The following is an 18477-nucleotide window of genomic DNA, read 5'->3' as shown; positions in this document are numbered from 1 at the left end:
TTAACAGGTCTTCTACACAATGTAAGAACGCCTGTCTTTTTATGTGGTCTGAAGACAACTGAGACCTGTGGAACCTCCCCCTTGGGGGAAGTCCCTTGAATTCCAGAAGATAACCTTGGGAGACTATTTCTAGCGCCCAAGGATCCAGAACATCTCTTGCCCAAGCCTGAGCGAAGAGAGAGAGTCTGCCCCCCACCAGATCCGGTCCCGGATCGGGGGCCAACATTTCATGCTGTCTTGGTAGCAGTGGCAGGTTTCTTGGCCTGCTTTCCCTTGTTCCAGCCTTGCATTGGTCTCCAAGCTGGCTTGGCTTGAGAAGTATTACCCTCTTGCTTAGAGGACGTAGCACTTTGGGCTGGTCCGTTTTTACGAAAGGGACGAAAATTAGGTCTATTTTTTGCCTTGAAAGGCCGATCCTGAGGAAGGGCGTGGCCCTTACCCCCAGTGATATCAGAGATAATCTCTTTCAAGTCAGGGCCAAACAGCGTTTTCCCCTTGAAAGGAATGTTAAGTAGCTTGTTCTTGGAAGACGCATCAGCCGACCAAGATTTCAACCAAAGCGCTCTGCGCGCCACAATAGCAAACCCAGAATTCTTAGCCGCTAACCTAGCCAATTGCAAAGTGGCGTCTAGGGTGAAAGAATTAGCCAATTTGAGAGCATTGATTCTGTCCATAATCTCCTCATAAGGAGGAGAATCACTATCGAGCGTCTTTATCAGCTCATCGAACCAGAAACATGCGGCTGTAGCGACAGGGACAATGCATGAAATTGGTTGTAGAAGGTAACCCTGCTGAACAAACATCTTTTTAAGCAAACCTTCTAATTTTTTATCCATAGGATCTTTGAAAGCACAACTATCCTCTATGGGTATAGTGGTGCGTTTGTTTAAAGTGGAAACCGCTCCCTCGACCTTGGGGACTGTCTGCCATAAGTCCTTTCTGGGGTCGACCATAGGAAACAATTTTTTAAATATGGGGGGAGGGACGAAAGGAATACCGGGCCTTTCCCATTCTTTATTAACAATGTCCGCCACCCGCTTGGGTATAGGAAAAGCTTCTGGGAGCCCCGGCACCTCTAGGAACTTGTCCATTTTACATAGTTTCTCTGGGATGACCAACTTTTCACAATCATCCAGAGTGGATAATACCTCCTTAAGCAGAATGCGGAGATGTTCCAACTTAAATTTAAATGCAATCACATCAGGTTCAGCCTGTTGAGAAATGTTCCCTGAATCAGTAATTTCTCCCTCAGACAAAACCTCCCTGGCCCCATCAGACTGGGTTAGGGGCCCTTCAGAGATATTAATATCAGCGTCGTCATGCTCTTCAGTATCTAAAACAGAGCAGCCACGCTTACGCTGACAAGGGTTCATTTTGGCTAAAATGTTTTTGACAGAATTATCCATTACAGCCGTTAATTGTTGCATAGTAAGGAGTATTGGCGCGCTAGATGTACTAGGGGCCTCCTGAGTGGGCAAGACTCGTGTAGACGAAGGAGGGAATGATGCAGTACCATGCTTACTCCCCTCACTTGAGGAATCATCTTGGGCATCATTGTCATTATCACATAAATCACATTTATTCAAATGAATAGGAATTCTGGCTTCCCCACATTCAGAACACAGTCTATCTGGTAGTTCAGACATGTTAAACAGGCATAAACTTGATAACAAAGTACAAAAACGTTTTAAAATAAAACCGTTACTGTCACTTTAAATTTTAAACTGAACACACTTTATTACTGCAATTGCGAAAAAACATGAAGGAATTGTTCAAAATTCACCAAATTTTCACCACAGTGTCTTAAAGCCATAAAAGTATTGCACACCAAATTTGGAAGCTTTAACCCTTAAAATAACGGAACCGGAGCCGTTTTAAACTTTAACCCCTTTACAGTCCCTGGTATCAGCTTTGCTGAGACCCAACCAAGCCCAAAGGGGAATACGATACCAAATGACGCCTTCAGAAAGTCTTTTCTAAGTATCAGAGCTCCTCTCACATGCGACTGCATGCCATGCCTCTCAAAAACAAGTGCGCCACACCGGCGCGAAAATGAGGCTCTGCTTAAGCTTTGGGAAAGCCCCTAAGGAATAAGGTGTCTAATACAGTGCCTGCCGATATTATTATATCAAAAATACCCAGATAAAATGATTCCTCAAGGCTAAATATGTGTTAATAATGAATCGATTTAGCCCAGAAACAGTCTACAGTCTTAATAAGCCCTTGTGAAGCCCTTATTTATGATCGTAATAAACATGGCTTACCGGATCCCATAGGGAAAATGACAGCTTCCAGCATTACATCGTCTTGTTAGAATGTGTCATACCTCAAGCAGCAAGAGACTGCACACTGTTCCCCCAACTGAAGTTAATTGCTCTCAACAGTCCTGTGTGGAACAGCCATGGATTTTAGTTACGGTTGCTAAAATCATTTTCCTCATACAAACAGAAATCTTCATCTCTTTTCTGTTTCTGAGTAAATAGTACATACCAGCACTATTTCAAAATAACAAACTCTTGATTGAATAATAAAAACTACAGTTAAACACTAAAAAACTCTAAGCCATCTCCGTGGAGATGTTGCCTGTACAACGGCAAAGAGAATGACTGGAGTAGGCGGAGCCTAGGAGGGATCATGTGACCAGCTTTGCTGGGCTCTTTGCCATTTCCTGTTGGGGAAGAGAATATCCCACAAGTAAGGATGACGCCGTGGACCGGACACACCTATGTTGGAGAAAGCAAAGATGCCGCCAAAACCATTGCAAAAAAAATAAAATAAGTTAAAGTGCAGTGAAAGGAAAATAAAAAAAACACACTGGCAAACCCTTAGCTATATTAATAATAAACACACAATCTGGTCTGCACAGATACATAGAAGGAAACACTTGGTCTAAGGAGTGCAAAAGAAAAAAAGAAATGGATTCTCCGCAAAATACCCACTTGCTTGCCTGCCTGATGACTAGGCCCTGGCACTGGTGAGAAAGTTCAAAACTCTTCATCTACAAAAAATAAACTTCAGCTGCAGCCTGCACTACCTCACTCAAAACAGATATGTACATAAAAACCCTTTAAGCTTTTACTATCTACTACAAGAAGGCATAAGACTGTATATGGAACTAGCTGCTACTTTTGTGCACTTTTCTTCTTCAAACTGTGTACTATGTGCCACAGCTGTGTGTCACTCCCCCAATAGTGACACACAGCCTCATGCAGTTCATTGCTTTAAAGGTAAACATCAAATGACTGCTGTGTATGTACTGGGCTATAATGGAGATAAATAACTGCAGCAGGTGCAGCTCAAAGCCTTTATTTAACCCTTTGATTGCTCATGTGTGCTCTGAATAGGCAATTATTAAGCCACTGCTGTATGGAATTATCTTCACAATTGACTGATTAGAACCAAAAACAAAACTAATTTTAAACATACCTGGACTGGGAATAAGCTGATGGGCAGGCTGAATTTACTGCAGAAATGGTCTGTGAAGTATTGAAATGTAGCCCTTGATCCACCCAGGAGGACCCCGATGCCATTTCTGAAAAAAAGATACATATATAAACTACACAAATGATCACAGGACATTTTACAGTTTACAACACATTGCTTATTCATCGTTTCTGCACTAAATCCTTGATTATACTTTCTCTTATCTCCCACCTGGTCTTTCGATATCCCCTCTAATATTCTGTACATTTTGCTAAACATTTCTCCTTTTTTCATACATCAATCTTTTCTCTTAGATCAGCAAATGGTGTCAGTTAAAGAATGAATTATAAGAACTACATATATTCTATAGTTTATGGCAGTAGAGCAGTGTACAGAAAACATACTATTGTGACCCCTACACACAGGCAGGGTAGCGTACAACTCCTTTTATCAGCAGTTAAATTCTTCTACATGAGTGGTACGAGTAGCTGACAGCTGAACGTATGTTCCAACTGTAATTAACAGCTAAGGAACATTCTAACCTTGACAACTCCTTCAAGAGGTTTGACGGAAACCTTACACTGTTGTACTATCCTTATGACATGGACACAAGTAAGAAACAAATACAAATTAAGAGTATTTTGTTAAAGGAGCATAAAACCCAAATGCTGAAACACTTAAAAGTGATGAATCATAGCTGTAAAAAGCTGACTATAGAATATCACCTGAACTTTTATGTGAAAAAGGAAGATATTTTACCTCTAAAGATCCTCAGTAGCCACATCTGATTGTAAAGGGACTTTTAGCAACCAATCAGGATGCTAGTCCCGGGACTTGTAAGGGAGCGTGCATCTGGCATGTATAGGCAGTCATGTTATTTCCCTACTCAGTTTAAGGAAGTTTGAGTCTTTCACGGAAGGGAACTGCACTCTCTCATACCGGACCGGGTACACATCCCATGACCCTGCAACATGCTCAGCCCTTGGTGCTCACCGGCACTCACAGGAAGCTGTGCTATCCATAGAGTCACAGGCAGTTCCCTTCCGCGTTTTGTATATGTCTAGGTTGATTACATAAGCCTATGCCCCTTCCCTTGTTCCGTTTGTTTGGATTTGAGAGCTTGCATTATGTGGCTGTTTTAGGGTCCCAGGTATTGGAAAGGACCTTGATCTGGTACCTGGGCTTGTCCCATTTGGCCAGATGCGGTAACTAACCTTTCCATTTTTGCTTTTAAATCTTAGCTGAGAGCTTGTAAGTGAGTGCTGGACTTCCTCTGTGTGTTGTATTAATTTGTTTTGTAATTTTCCCTATGGTTCTTGCACCCAGACCTGTCTGGGGTTAACTGCCTGTGACTCTAGGGACAGCACAGCTTCCTGTGAGTGCCAGTGAGCACCCAGGGCTGAGCATGTTGCAGGGTCATGGGATGTGTATCAATTAAAATTATGGGGAGGAGAAAAGTGAGTTTAAAATCCTCCACTAAATACAAAATATAGAGAAAATAACTCATTGTGTAATCTATTTACAAATCTATACAAGTCAGAAGACTTGTTATACCACAGAAACTCTCTGACTACACTGTTTCCAATGCAGTAAAGGAATCTGGGTAAGATATGCAAATGAGCTTCACAATGACTCACCTTTTTACTTTTAGCCTGCTTTTTAAGGCAGACTTCCCTTTACGCCAAAGCACTGATGCATTACACAGCTTTTATGCTTAGCTAGGGTTAGTACAGTGATTAAGACCAATCCCAGGACAGCTGTTTCGTGGTTATTGCCACTCATCAGCTGAGAGTAGGTTGAATCACTGCTTGGTAAAGTTCATTTCTGGGGGAAATTCAACAACAATTAAAATTATGGGGAAGCGAAAAGTGAGTTTAAAATCCTCCACTAAATACAAAATATAGAGAAAATAACTCATTGTGTAAACTATTTAAAAATCTAGACAAGTCAGAAGACTTAACACATGTGCAAAGTCCGTGTGTGTAGTTAGGCAAATGGATATAGGTATGTCCAACGTATTCTGTATAGTCAGATAGCAGAGGTGTAGCACCATACTCTATACACACAGCAAGAAAGAAAACAGAGGGACAGCGGTGTCAAAACCAGTCCTGACTCACCACTCCAAGGAAGGCTATTCCAGCATTTCTTCACACGGTAAGTGGGCATTCAACCACCATCCACTTTTCACAACCAGAGGACGTATCGCTCACCTCTATGGTGTAAGTTTCAGCTCCGTAGCAATACACCTCTTCGCGAGGTCTGAGCGTTCTCTCCTCCTCGGCATCTCCGGCCAGCATGTACCTTCTCAGCACTTCCGGGTGACGTCAGACGCTGTCCCAATCCAGCTCGCATACGTAGCGCTTCAAGTGCTGTGTGTAATGATAGAGCTAACAGAACCTCTATTCACCGGACAAAACTCCAAAGCTGGGAATAAACTTGTTCCTTCACAGGATAGGAGGGCTCCTCTCCCTCCCAAAATAGTGGAGAAAAAACGATCCAGAGAACAAAAATATAAAAAGTCAATTCTTTATTAGAAAATTAAAACATATGGGCATCAAAAAATTGGCTTGAAGAAGGAAAGAGCCGGTCTTACGCGTTTCGGCAGGGTTCAGCCGTAATCATAGACCATACATGCTCACAGGTGATACAGGTTTATATATCCTACACAGATTACCCATTGGTTAAAAAAATCACACACCTCCTAAACACCATTTAAGGGGATCATCACACAAAAGATATATACAAATAGGCGTTTTGGCACCTATAATCAATGTCCTTATATATAATAATGAAAAATAATATAAAATAAATAAAGAAAAATAACCAATTCTATATAGATATGTACACATATATATACAACAAAAGAAAACATAATGTATATATATAGATCAAAATCAAGAAGAAAATCTAGTAATGAAAATAATACAAAATAATCATATTAATGAGGGATGAATATATATATTAAAGTTGATATATTTCAATGTGTAATAAACTCTCTGAATAAATGAAAAAAATGTGTAAACAATCACCATTGCCTAATATATATAAATATAAACATCAGTAGCTAAATATACACATAATTCATTCAGAGTATTTACCACACATATCTTAAAAATTAATTAAATGAAATACATATATATCAATTCTCCCAAAAATTAATAAGATCATTCTCTGAATTGAAACCATCAGGTTTTAATGTGCACAGTTTATGGATCCAATAGACCTCCTGGCGTGCCAAGGTGGACCATTTATCACCACCTCTAGGATTATTCTTAATGATTTCTATGGCATTCCATGTAAAACTGCACACATTTCCATGATGAATATCAATAAAATGACTCGCAAGATCAGAGCAGTGATTTTCATTCCTAATGTATCCCAAATGTTCACGGATACGAGTACGAATATCACGGGTAGTCATACCCACGTACTGAATTTTATGTTCCGTGCAACCAATGAGATACACTATGAACGAAGAAGAGCAATTGATACATCCCCTAGTATCGAACATCTGGTTAGTAACATAGGAGCTAAAAGAACTACCTATCTTAACATGTTCACAGGCTTTACAATTCTTTCCACATCTATATGTTCCATTATGTCTTAGCCAGGAACTCTGACTAACAGGTTTACGTAACTGGCTAGGTGAGATCAGATTGCCCAATGTAAGACTCTTTCTATATGTAAACCTACATCCTCTTTTGACCACATCTTTAAGAACGTCATCTCCATATAACATAGGTAAATATTTTTTGACTATGTTACAAATTTAATAATATTGATTAGAATACCTAGTAATAAAATTAGGTTTATTATCATATTGGATCTACCAGCTACCCAGAGCAGACTGCTTCTATCACATTGTGCTGCATATTCATGGGCCTGTTTGATAACTTTCTTACAATAGCCCCGTTTACGGAGTCTAGTACCTAGATTATTACATTCAGAGTTGAATACTTGTTCATTAGAGCAAATTCTTCTATTTCTCAAGAACTGTCCTTTCGCTATGCCCTGAAACACATGCTTTGGGTGGGAGCTGGAAGAATGTAGGATTGAATTTCCAGCTATTGGTTTACGAAACAACGGAGTTTCAATTTTTTCAGAGTTCACATCAATCACCAGCTCCACATCCAAAAAATGTATTTTATGTTTTTGCAATTCATAGGTAAACTTAATCTCAGGGACACAAGAGTTCAAATATTCAACGAATCCCTTAGCCTCAGAAGAATTGAATTTAGTTAGAAAAATAAGATCATCTATAAATCTTTTGTAGCAAACAACTCCCCCAGATGAGTCGACACTAGGTCCAAAGAGGTAATTATACTCAAACCAGCCCATAAATAAATTGGCATATGAGGGGGCGAATTTCGCCCCCATGGCTGTACCTCTCAATTGGACATAGTACGATCCCTCAAACTGGAAGTAGTTGCGCTCCAAAAGAAAACTGATAGATCTAATGATAAATTCTTTTGTTTCATTTGAATAGTTAGTAAGCAGATTAAGAAAAAAGGCCACAGCTTCCAGGCCCAGGGTGTGGGGTATTGAGGTGTACAAAGCCACCACATCCACCGTAAGCCAACTCATATCTTCCACCACCTGCACATCCTCAACAATATTTAACAAATGTGTAGTATCTCTCAAAAAACTGGGAAGAGAAGAAACCAAGGGTTGCAGAATACTGTCAATCCATTCTGACAGATGTTCAAAAAGGGAACCGATCCCATCAACTATTGGTCTTCCCTTAATGTTAACAACACTTTTGTGAGTTTTGGGCAGGTGGTGGAAAATAGGAATGATGGGGTCTGAAATGAATAAGAACTCAAATGTGTCCCTGTCGATAATACCAAGGTGGAGACCATCATCTAAGAGATCTCTTAACCGTTTTTGAAAACATAAAGTAGGATTTCTCCTTAGTATTCTGTAAGAGGATAAATCGTTAAGCTGTCGTTCAGCTTCAGATATATACATCTGTCTATCCATTACGATATTCCCCCCCTTATCAGAATTTTTCACCACAATAGACAAATTGTTCTGCAATGATACTATGGCCTCTTTTTCTTTTCTAGTCAGATTGGAGTACTGTTCCCTAGACGTATTATCCAGCTTTTTTAAGTCCTCAAGGACTCTCTTATGAAAGCTTTCAAGTACTCTACCTCTAGATTGAACTGGATAGAATTTAGATCTATTTTTAAATTTAGGAGGACATTGCGATAAGGTATCCATAGCCTGCTCACACTCCAAATCCTGGAGAGAAGCTAAATCGCACATGTCCCTAAATTGAAAAAGAGAACCAATGTTTGTGTTACCACTATTGTCAACATAGGTGGAATCATTTACTCGTTCAATACCGTTAAAATGTCTACGAAGGGTAAGGTTTCGTATGAACCTATTTAGATCTAGAATAGTTTGAAAAATATCAAATTTCTTAGTAGGGCAGAAGCCCAAACCCTTGTTAAGTACTTTTAGCTCAGATTCAGTTAGAATATGTGAGGAAACATTAATAACCAGATTATCATTTATTTCCTGGTAAGCTCCCTGAGGGCATATCTGTTCATTCCTCTCTGATTCCCTGTGTTCACTGTCCCTCCCCCACCCTTTGTCTTCAGGGCCGACCGAAAAACCTGGCCCAAAGGGGGTACCCCCTTGATATTATTAGGGGCATTAACCTGTACAGTGTCAGAGTCAGTACTCAAAGCTTGTTTAATTTGTGTATTCTTTTTTGCACTGTTTTTATTTGTGTTGGTGTTGCACCAACACTAATAAAAACAGTGTAAAAAAAAGAAAAGAAAACCAACACTAATAAAAACAGTGCAAAAAAGAATACACAAATTAAACAAGCCTTGAGTACTGACTCTGACAATGTACAGGTTAATGCCCCTAATAATATCAAGGGGGTACCCCCTTTGGGCCAGGTTTTTCGGTCGGCCCTGAAGACAAAGGGTGGGGGAGGGACAGTGAACACAGGGAATCAGAGAGGAATGAACAGATATGCCCTCAGGGAGCTTACCAGGAAATAAATGATAATCTGGTTATTAATGTTTCCTCACATATTCTAACTGAATCTGAGATAAAAGTACTTAACAAGGGTTTGGGCTTCTGCCCTACTAAGAAATTTTATATTTTTCAAACTATTCTAGATCTAAATAGGTTCATAAGAAACCTTACCCTTCGTAGACATTTTAACGGTATTGAACGAGTAAATGATTCCACCTATGTTGACAATAGTGGTACCACAAACATTGGTTCTCTTTTTCAATTTAGGGACATGTGCGATTTAGCTTCTCTCCAGGATTTGGAGTGTGAGCAGGCTATGGATACCTTATCGCAATGTCCTCCTAAATTTAAAAATAGATCTAAATTCTATCCAGTTCAATCTAGAGGTAGAGTACTTGAAAGCTTTCATAAGAGAGTCCTTGAGGACTTAAAAAAGCTGGATAATACGTCTAGGGAACAGTACTCCAATCTGACTAGAAAAGAAAAAGAGGCCATAGTATCATTGCAGAACAATTTGTCTATTGTGGTGAAAAATTCTGATAAGGGGGGGAATATCGTAATGGATAGACAGATGTATATATCTGAAGCTGAACGACAGCTTAACGATTTATCCTCTTACAGAATACTAAGGAGAAATCCTACTTTATGTTTTCAAAAACGGTTAAGAGATCTCTTAGATGATGGTCTCCACCTTGGTATTATCGACAGGGACACATTTGAGTTCTTATTCATTTCAGACCCCATCATTCCTATTTTCCACCACCTGCCCAAAACTCACAAAAGTGTTGTTAACATTAAGGGAAGACCAATAGTTGCTGGGATCGGTTCCCTTTTTGAACATCTGTCAGAATGGATTGACAGTATTCTGCAACCCTTGGTTTCTTCTCTTCCCAGTTTTTTGAGAGATACTACACATTTGTTAAATATTGTTGAGGATGTGCAGGTGGTGGAAGATATGAGTTGGCTTACGGTGGATGTGGTGGCTTTGTACACCTCAATACCACACACCCTGGGCCTGGAAGCTGTGGCCTTTTTTCTTAATCTGCTTAGTAACTATTCAAATGAAACAAAAGAATTTATCATTAGATCTATCTGTTTTCTTTTGGAGCGCAACTACTTCCAGTTTGAGGGATCGTACTATGTCCAATTGAGAGGTACAGCCATGGGGGCGAAATTCGCCCCCTCATATGCCAATTTATTTATGGGCTGGTTTGAGTATAAATACCTCTTTGGACCTAGTGTCGACTCATCTGGGGGAGTTGTTTGCTACAAAAGATTTATAGATGATCTTATTTTTCTAACTAAATTCAATTCTTCTGAGGCTAAGGGATTCGTTGAATATTTGAACTCTTGTGTCCCTGAGATTAAGTTTACCTATGAATGGCAAAAACATAATACATTTTTTGGATGTGGAGCTGGTGATTGATGTGAACTCTGAAAAAATTGAAACTCAGTTGTTTCGTAAACCAATAGCTGGAAATTCAATCCTACATTCTTCCAGCTCCCACCCAAAGCATGTGTTTCAGGGCATAGCGAAAGGACAGTTCTTGAGAAATAGAAGAATTTGCTCTAATGAACAAGTATTCAACTCTGAATGTAATAATCTAGGTACTAGACTCCGTAAACGGGGCTATTGTAAGAAAGTTATCAAACAGGCCCATGAATATGCAGCACAATGTGATAGAAGCAGTCTGCTCTGGGTAGCTGGTAAATCCAGTGATAGAAAGATCAAATATGATAATAAACCTAATTTTATTACTAGGTATTCTAATCAATATTATCAAATTTGTAACATAGTCAAAAAATATTTACCTATGTTATATGGAGATGACGTTCTTAAAGATGTGGTCAAAGGAGGATGTAGGTTTACATATAGAAAGAGTCTTACATTGGGCAATCTGATCTCACCTAGCCAGTTACGTAAACCTGTTAGTCAGAGTTCCTGGCTAAGACATAATGGAACATATAGATGTGGAAAGAATTGTAAAGCCTGTGAACATGTTAAGATAGGTAGTTCTTTTAGCTCCTATGTTACTAACCAGATGTTCGATACTAGGGGATGTATCAATTGCTCTTCTTCGTTCATAGTGTATCTCATTGGTTGCACGGAACATAAAATTCAGTACGTGGGTATGACTACCCGTGATATTCGTACTCGTATCTGTGAACATTTGGGATACATTAGGAATGAAAATCACTGCTCTGATCTTGCGAGTCATTTTATTGATATTCATCATGGAAATGTGTGCAGTTTTACATGGAATGCCATAGAAATCATTAAGAATAATCCTAGAGGTGGTGATAAATGGTCCACCTTGGCACGCCAGGAGGTCTATTGGATCCATAAACTGTGCACATTAAAACCTGATGGTTTCAATTCAGAGAATGATCTTATTAATTTTTGGGAGAATTGATATATATGTATTTCATTTAATTAATTTTTAAGATATGTGTGGTAAATACTCTGAATGAATTATGTGTATATTTAGCTACTGATGTTTATATTTATATATATTAGGCAATGGTGATTGTTTACACATTTTTTTCATTTATTTATTCAGAGAGTTTATTACACATTGAAATATATCAACTTTAATATATATATTCATCCCTCATTAATATGATTATTTTGTATTATTTTCATTACTAGATTTTCTTCTTGATTTTGATCTATATATATATACACACATTATGTTTTCTTTTGTTGTATATATATATGTGTACATATCTATATAGAATTAGTTATTTTTCTTTATTTATTTTATATTATTTTTCATTATTATATATATAAGGACATTGATTATAGGTGCCAAAACGCCTATTTGTATATATCTTTTGTGTGATGATCCCCTTAAATGGTGTTTAGGAGGTGTGTGATTTTTTAACCAATGGGTAATCTGTGTAGGATATATAAACCTGTATCACCTGTGAGCATGTATGGTCTATGATTACGGCTGAACCCTGCCGAAACGCGTAAGACCGGCTCTTTCCTTCTTCACGCCAATTTTTTGATGCCCATATGTTTTAATTTTCTAATAAAGAATTGACTTTTTATATTTTTGTTCTCTGGATCGTTTTTTCTCTATTAAGTCAGAAGACTTGTTATACCAGAGAAACACAATATATTTAATAATTATCCTTTAAACTGAATCCCAATAAAAACAGAATTTATGTTTACCTGATGAATTACTTTCTCCAACGGTGTGTCCGGTCCACGGCGTCATCCTTACTTGTGGGATATTCTCTTCCCCAACAGGAAATGGCAAAGAGCCCAGCAAAGCTGGTCACATGATCCCTCCTAGGCTCCGCCTACCCCAGTCATTCGACCGACGTAAAGGAGGAATATGCATAGGAGAAATCATATAATACCGTGGTGACTGTAGTTAGAGAAAATAATTCATCAGACCTGATTAAAAAAACCAGGGCGGGCCGTGGACCGGACACACCGTTGGAGAAAGTAATTTATCAGGTAAGCATAAATTCTGTTTTCTCCAACATAGGTGTGTCCGGTCCACGGCGTCATCCTTACTTGTGGGAACCAATACCAAAGCTTTAGGACACGGATGATGGGAGGGAGCAAATCAGGTCACCTAGATGGAAGGCACCACGGCTTGCAAAACCTTTCTCCCAAAAATAGCCTCAGAAGAAGCAAAAGTATCAAATTTGTAAAATTTGGTAAAAGTGTGCAGTGAAGACCAAGTCGCTGCCTTACATATCTGATCAACAGAAGCCTCGTTCTTGAAGGCCCATGTGGAAGCCACAGCCCTAGTGGAGTGAGCTGTGATTCTTTCAGGAGGCTGCCATCCGGCAGTCTCATAAGCCAATCGGATGATGCTTTTAAGCCAAAAAGAGAGAGAGGTAGAAGTTGCTTTTTGACCTCTCCTTTTACCAGAATAAACAACAAACAAAGAAGATGTTTGTCTGAAATCCTTTGTAGCCTCTAAATAGAATTTTAGAGCACGAACTACATCCAAATTGTGTAACAAACGTTCCTTCTTTGAAACTGGATTCGGACACAAAGAAGGCACAACTATCTCCTGGTTAATGTTTTTGTTAGAAACAACTTTCGGAAGAAAACCAGGTTTAGTACGCAAAACCACCTTATCTGCATGGAACACCAGATAAGGAGGAGAACACTGCAGAGCAGATAACTCTGAAACTCTTCTAGCAGAAGAAATTGCAACCAAAAACAAAACTTTCCAAGATAGTAACTTAATATCTACGGAATGTAAGGGTTCAAACGGAACCCCCTGAAGAACTGAAAGAACTAAATTGAGACTCCAAGGAGGAGTCAAAGGTTTGTAAACAGGCTTGATTCTAACCAGAGCCTGAACAAAAGCTTGAACATCTGGCACAGCCGCCAGTTTTTTGTGAAGTAAAATAGATAAAGCAGAAATCTGTCCCTTCAAAGAACTTGCAGATAATCCTTTCTCCAAACCCTCCTGTAGAAAGGATAGAATCTTAGGAATTTTTATCTTGTTCCATGGGAATCCTTTAGATTCACACCAACAAATATATTTTTTCCATATTTTATGGTAAATTTTCCTAGTTACAGGCTTTCTAGCCTGAACAAGAGTATCAATGACAGAATCTGAAAACCCACGCTTTGATAAAATCAAGCGTTCAATCTCCAAGCAGTCAGTTGGAGTGAAGCCAGATTCGGATGTTCGAATGGACCTTGAACAAGAAGGTCCTGTCTCAAAGGTAGCTTCCATGGTGGAGCCGATGACATATTCACCAGGTCTGCATACCAAGTTCTGCGTGGCCACGCAGGAGCTATCAAGATCACCGAAGCCCTCTCCTGATTGATCCTGGCTACCAGCCTGGGAATGAGAGGGAACGGTGGGAATACATAAGCTAGGTTGAAGGTCCAAGGCGCTATCAGTGCATCTACTAGAGTCGCCCTGGGATCCCTGGATCTGGACCCGTAGCAAGGAACCTTGAAGTTCTGACGAGACGCCATCAGGTCCATGTCTGGAATGCCCCATAATTGAGTTATTTGGGCAAAGATTTCCGGATGGAGTTCCCACTCCCCCGGATGGAAAGTCTGACAACTCAGAAAATCCGCTTCCCAATTTTCCACTCCTGGGATGTGGATTGCAGACAAGTGACAGGAGTGATTCTCCGCCCATTGAATTATTTTGGTCACTTCCTCCATCGCCAGGGAACTCCTTGTTCCCCCCTGATGGTTGATATATGCAACAGTCGTCATGTTGTCTGATTGAAACCTTATGAATTTGGCCTTTGCTAGTTGAGGCCAAGCTTTGAGAGCATTGAATATCGCTCGCAGTTCCAGAATGTTTATCGGGAGAAGAGATTCTTCCCGAGACCATAGACCCTGAGCTTTCAGGGGTTCCCAGACCGCGCCCCAGCCCACCAGACTGGCGTCGGTCGTGACAATGACCCACTCTGGTCTGCGGAAGCTCATTCCCTGTGACAGGTTGTCCAGGTTCAGCCACCAACGGAGTGAATCTCTGGTTCTTTGATCTACTTGGATCGTCGGAGACAAGTCTGTATAATCCCCATTCCACTGTCTGAGCATGCACAGTTGTAATGGTCTTAGATGAATTTGTGCAAAAGGAACTATGTCCATTGCCGCAACCATCAAACCTATTACTTCCATGCACTGCGCTATGGAAGGAAGAAGAACAGAATGAAGTACTTGACAAGAGCTTAGAAGTTTTGATTTTCTGGCCTCTGTCAGAAAAATCTTCATTTCTAAGGAGTCTATTATTGTTCCCAAGAAGGGAACTCTTGTTGACGGGGACAGAGAACTTTTTTCTATGTTCACTTTCCACCCGTGAGATCTGAGAAAGGCTAGGACAATGTCCGTATGAGCCTTTGCTTTTGACAGAGACGACGCTTGAATCAGTATGTCGTCCAAGTAAGGTACTACTGCAATGCCCCTTGGTCTTAGCACCGCTAGAAGGGACCCTAGTACCTTTGTGAAAATCCTTGGAGCAGTGGCTAATCCGAATGGAAGTGCCACAAACTGGTAATGCTTGTCCAGAAAGGCGAACCTTAGGAACCGATGATGTTCCTTGTGGATAGGAATATGTAGATACGCATCCTTTAAATCCACCGTGGTCATGAATTGACCTTCCTGGATGGTAGGAAGAATTGTTCGAATGGTTTCCATCTTGAACGATGGAACCCTGAGAAATTTGTTTAGAATCTTGAGATCTAAAATTGGTCTGAATGTTCCTTCTTTTTTGGGAACTATGAACAGATTGGAGTAAAACCCCATCCCTTGTTCTCCTAATGGAACAGGATGAATCACTCCCATTCTTAACAGGTCTTCTACACAATGTAAGAATGCCTGTCTTTTTATTTGGTTTGAAGACAATTGAGACCTGTGGAACCTCCCCCTTGGGGGTAGTTCCGTGAATTCCAGGAGATAACCTTGAGAAACTATTTCTAGCGCCCAAGGGTCCTGAACATCTCTTGCCCAAGCCTGAGCAAAGAGAGAGAGTCTGCCCCCCACCAGATCCGGTCCCGGATCGGGGGCCAACACTTCATGCTGTTTTAGTAGCAGTGGCAGGTTTCTTGGCCTGCTTACCCTTGTTCCAGCCCTGCATCGGTCTCCAGGCTGGTTTGGTTTGAGAACTATTACCCTCTTGCTTAGAGGGTGTAGAATTTGAGGCTGGTCCGTTTCTGCGAAAGGGACGAAAATTTGGCTTATTTTTAGCCTTAAAAGACCTATCCTGAGGAAGGGCGTGGCCCTTTCCCCCAGTGATGTCTGAAATAATCTTTCAAGTCAGGGCCAAACAGCGTTTTACCTTTGAAAGGGATGTTAAGCAATTTGTTCTTGGAGGACACATCCGCTGACCAAGACTTTAGCCAAAGCGCTCTGCGCGCCACAATAGCAAAACCTGAATTTTTCGCCGCTAATCTAGCTAATTGCAAAGTGGCGTCTAAGATAAAAGAGTTAGCCAATTTAAGTGCTTGAACTCTGTCCATAACCTCCTCATACGAAGAGTCTTTATTGAGCGACTTTTCTAGTTCTTCGAACCAGAAACACGCCGCTGCAGTGACAGGAACAATGCATGAAATTGGTTGTAGAAGGTAACCTTGCTGAACAAACATCTTTTTAAGCAAACCCTCTAATTTTTTATCCATAGGATCTTTGAAAGCACAACTATCTTCTATAGGGATAGTAGTGCGTTTGTTTAGAGTAGAAACCGCCCCCTCGACCTTGGGGACTGTCTGCCATAAGTCCTTTCTGGGGTCGACCATAGGAAACAATTTTTTAAATATAGGGGGAGGAACAAAAGGTATGCCGGGCCTTTCCAATTCCTTATTTACAATGTCCGCCACCCGCTTGGGTATAGGAAAAGCATCGGGGGGCACCGGGACCTCTAGGAACTTGTCCATCTTACATAAATTTCTCTGGAATGACCAAATTGTCACAATCATCCAGAGTAGATAACACCTCCTTAAGCAGAGCGCGGAGATGTTCTAATTTAAATTTAAAAGTAATAACATCAGGTTCAGCTTGATGAGAAATTTTTCCTGAATCTGAAATTTCTCCCTCAGACAAAACCTCCCTCCTGGCCCCTTCAGATTGGTGTGAGGGTATGTCAGAACCATTATCATCAGCGTCCTCATGCTCTTCAGTATCTAAAACAGAGCAATCGCGCTTTCTCTGATAAGTGGGCATTTTGGACAAAATGTTTTTAATAGAATTATCCATTACAGCCGTTAATTGTTGCATAGTAAGAAGGATTGGCGCACTAGATGTACTAGGGGCCTCTTGTGTGGGCAAGACTGGTGTAGACACAGAAGGGGATGATGCAGTACCATGCTTACTCCCCTCGCTTGAGGAATCATTTTGGGCAACATCATTATCAGTGGCATCATTGTCCCTACTTTGTTTGGACACTATGTCACATTCATCACATATATTTAAATGGGGAGGAACCTTGGCTTCCAAAACATACAGAACATCGTCTATCTGATGGTTCAGACATGTTAACAGGCATAAACTTGATAACAAAGCACAAAAAACGTTTTAAAATAAAACCGTTACTGTCACTTTAAATTTTAAACTGAACACACTTTATTACTGAATATGTGAAAAAGTATGAAGGAATTGTTCAAAATTCACCAAAATGTCACCACAGTGTCTTAAAGCCTTAAAAGTATTGCACACCAAATTTGAAAGCTTTAACTCTTAAAATAACGGAACCGGAGCCGTTTTTACATTTAACCCCTATACAGTCCCTGGTATCTGCTTTGCTGAGACCCAACCAAGCCCAGAGGGGAATACGATACCAAATGACGCCTTCAATAAGCTTTTTCAGTGGTTCTTAGCTCCTCACACATGCATCTGCATGCCTTGCTTTCCAAAAACAACTGCGCATTAGTGGCGCGAAAATGAGGCTCTGCCTATGACTAGAAAAGGCCCCCAGTGAAAAAGGTGTCCAATACAGTGCCTGCCGTTTTTTTAATACATCCCCAAGATTAAAAAAACTATTCATAGTTATAATCCACTAAATATACTTATAAAGTAATCGTTTTAGCCCAGAAAAATGTCTACCAGTCTTTAAAGCCCTTGTGAAGCCCTTTATTCTTATACTAAACTAAGAAAATGGCTTACCGGTTCCCATAGGGAAAATGACAGCTTCCAGCATTACCAAGTCTTGTTAGAAATGTGTCATACCTCAAGCAGCAAAAGTCTGCCCACTGTTTCTCCCAACTGAAGTTAATTCATCTCAACAGTCCTGTGTGGAAACAGCCATCGATTTTAGTAACGGTTGCTAAAATCATTTTCCTCTTACAAACAGAAATCTTCATCTCTTTTCTGTTTCAGAGTAAATAGTACATACCAGCACTATTTTAAAATAAACTCTTGATTGAAGAATAAAAACTACATTTAAACACCAAAAAACTCTTAGCCATCTCCGTGGAGATGTTGCCTGTGCAACGGCAAAGAGAATGACTGGGGTAGGCGGAGCCTAGGAGGGATCATGTGACCAGCTTTGCTGGGCTCTTTGCCATTTCCTGTTGGGGAAGAGAATATCCCACAAGTAAGGATGACGCCGTGGACCGGACACACCT

The 18477-nt window shown here is 40.3% G+C and overlaps 1 protein-coding gene across 2 annotated transcripts in view; it reads right to left on the bottom strand.

Annotated features, from left to right (window-relative positions):
• TFDP2 (transcription factor Dp-2) overlaps positions 1 to 18477 on the bottom strand; it is a 164084-nt gene that overhangs the window by 20440 nt on the left and 125167 nt on the right. For both annotated transcript variants that reach the window (XM_053709818.1, XM_053709819.1), the window contains exon 10: positions 3427 to 3532. In XM_053709818.1, coding sequence (XP_053565793.1) covers positions 3427 to 3532 — 106 coding nt within the window. The remainder of the gene's footprint in view (positions 1 to 3426; positions 3533 to 18477) is intronic.

Source organism: Bombina bombina, chromosome 4 (assembly GCF_027579735.1).
Source record: "Bombina bombina isolate aBomBom1 chromosome 4, aBomBom1.pri, whole genome shotgun sequence".
Taxonomy (NCBI): Eukaryota; Metazoa; Chordata; class Amphibia; order Anura; family Bombinatoridae; genus Bombina; species Bombina bombina.
Note: the sequence above shows the minus strand (reverse complement) of the source record. Positions and strands in the feature narration are given on the sequence as shown.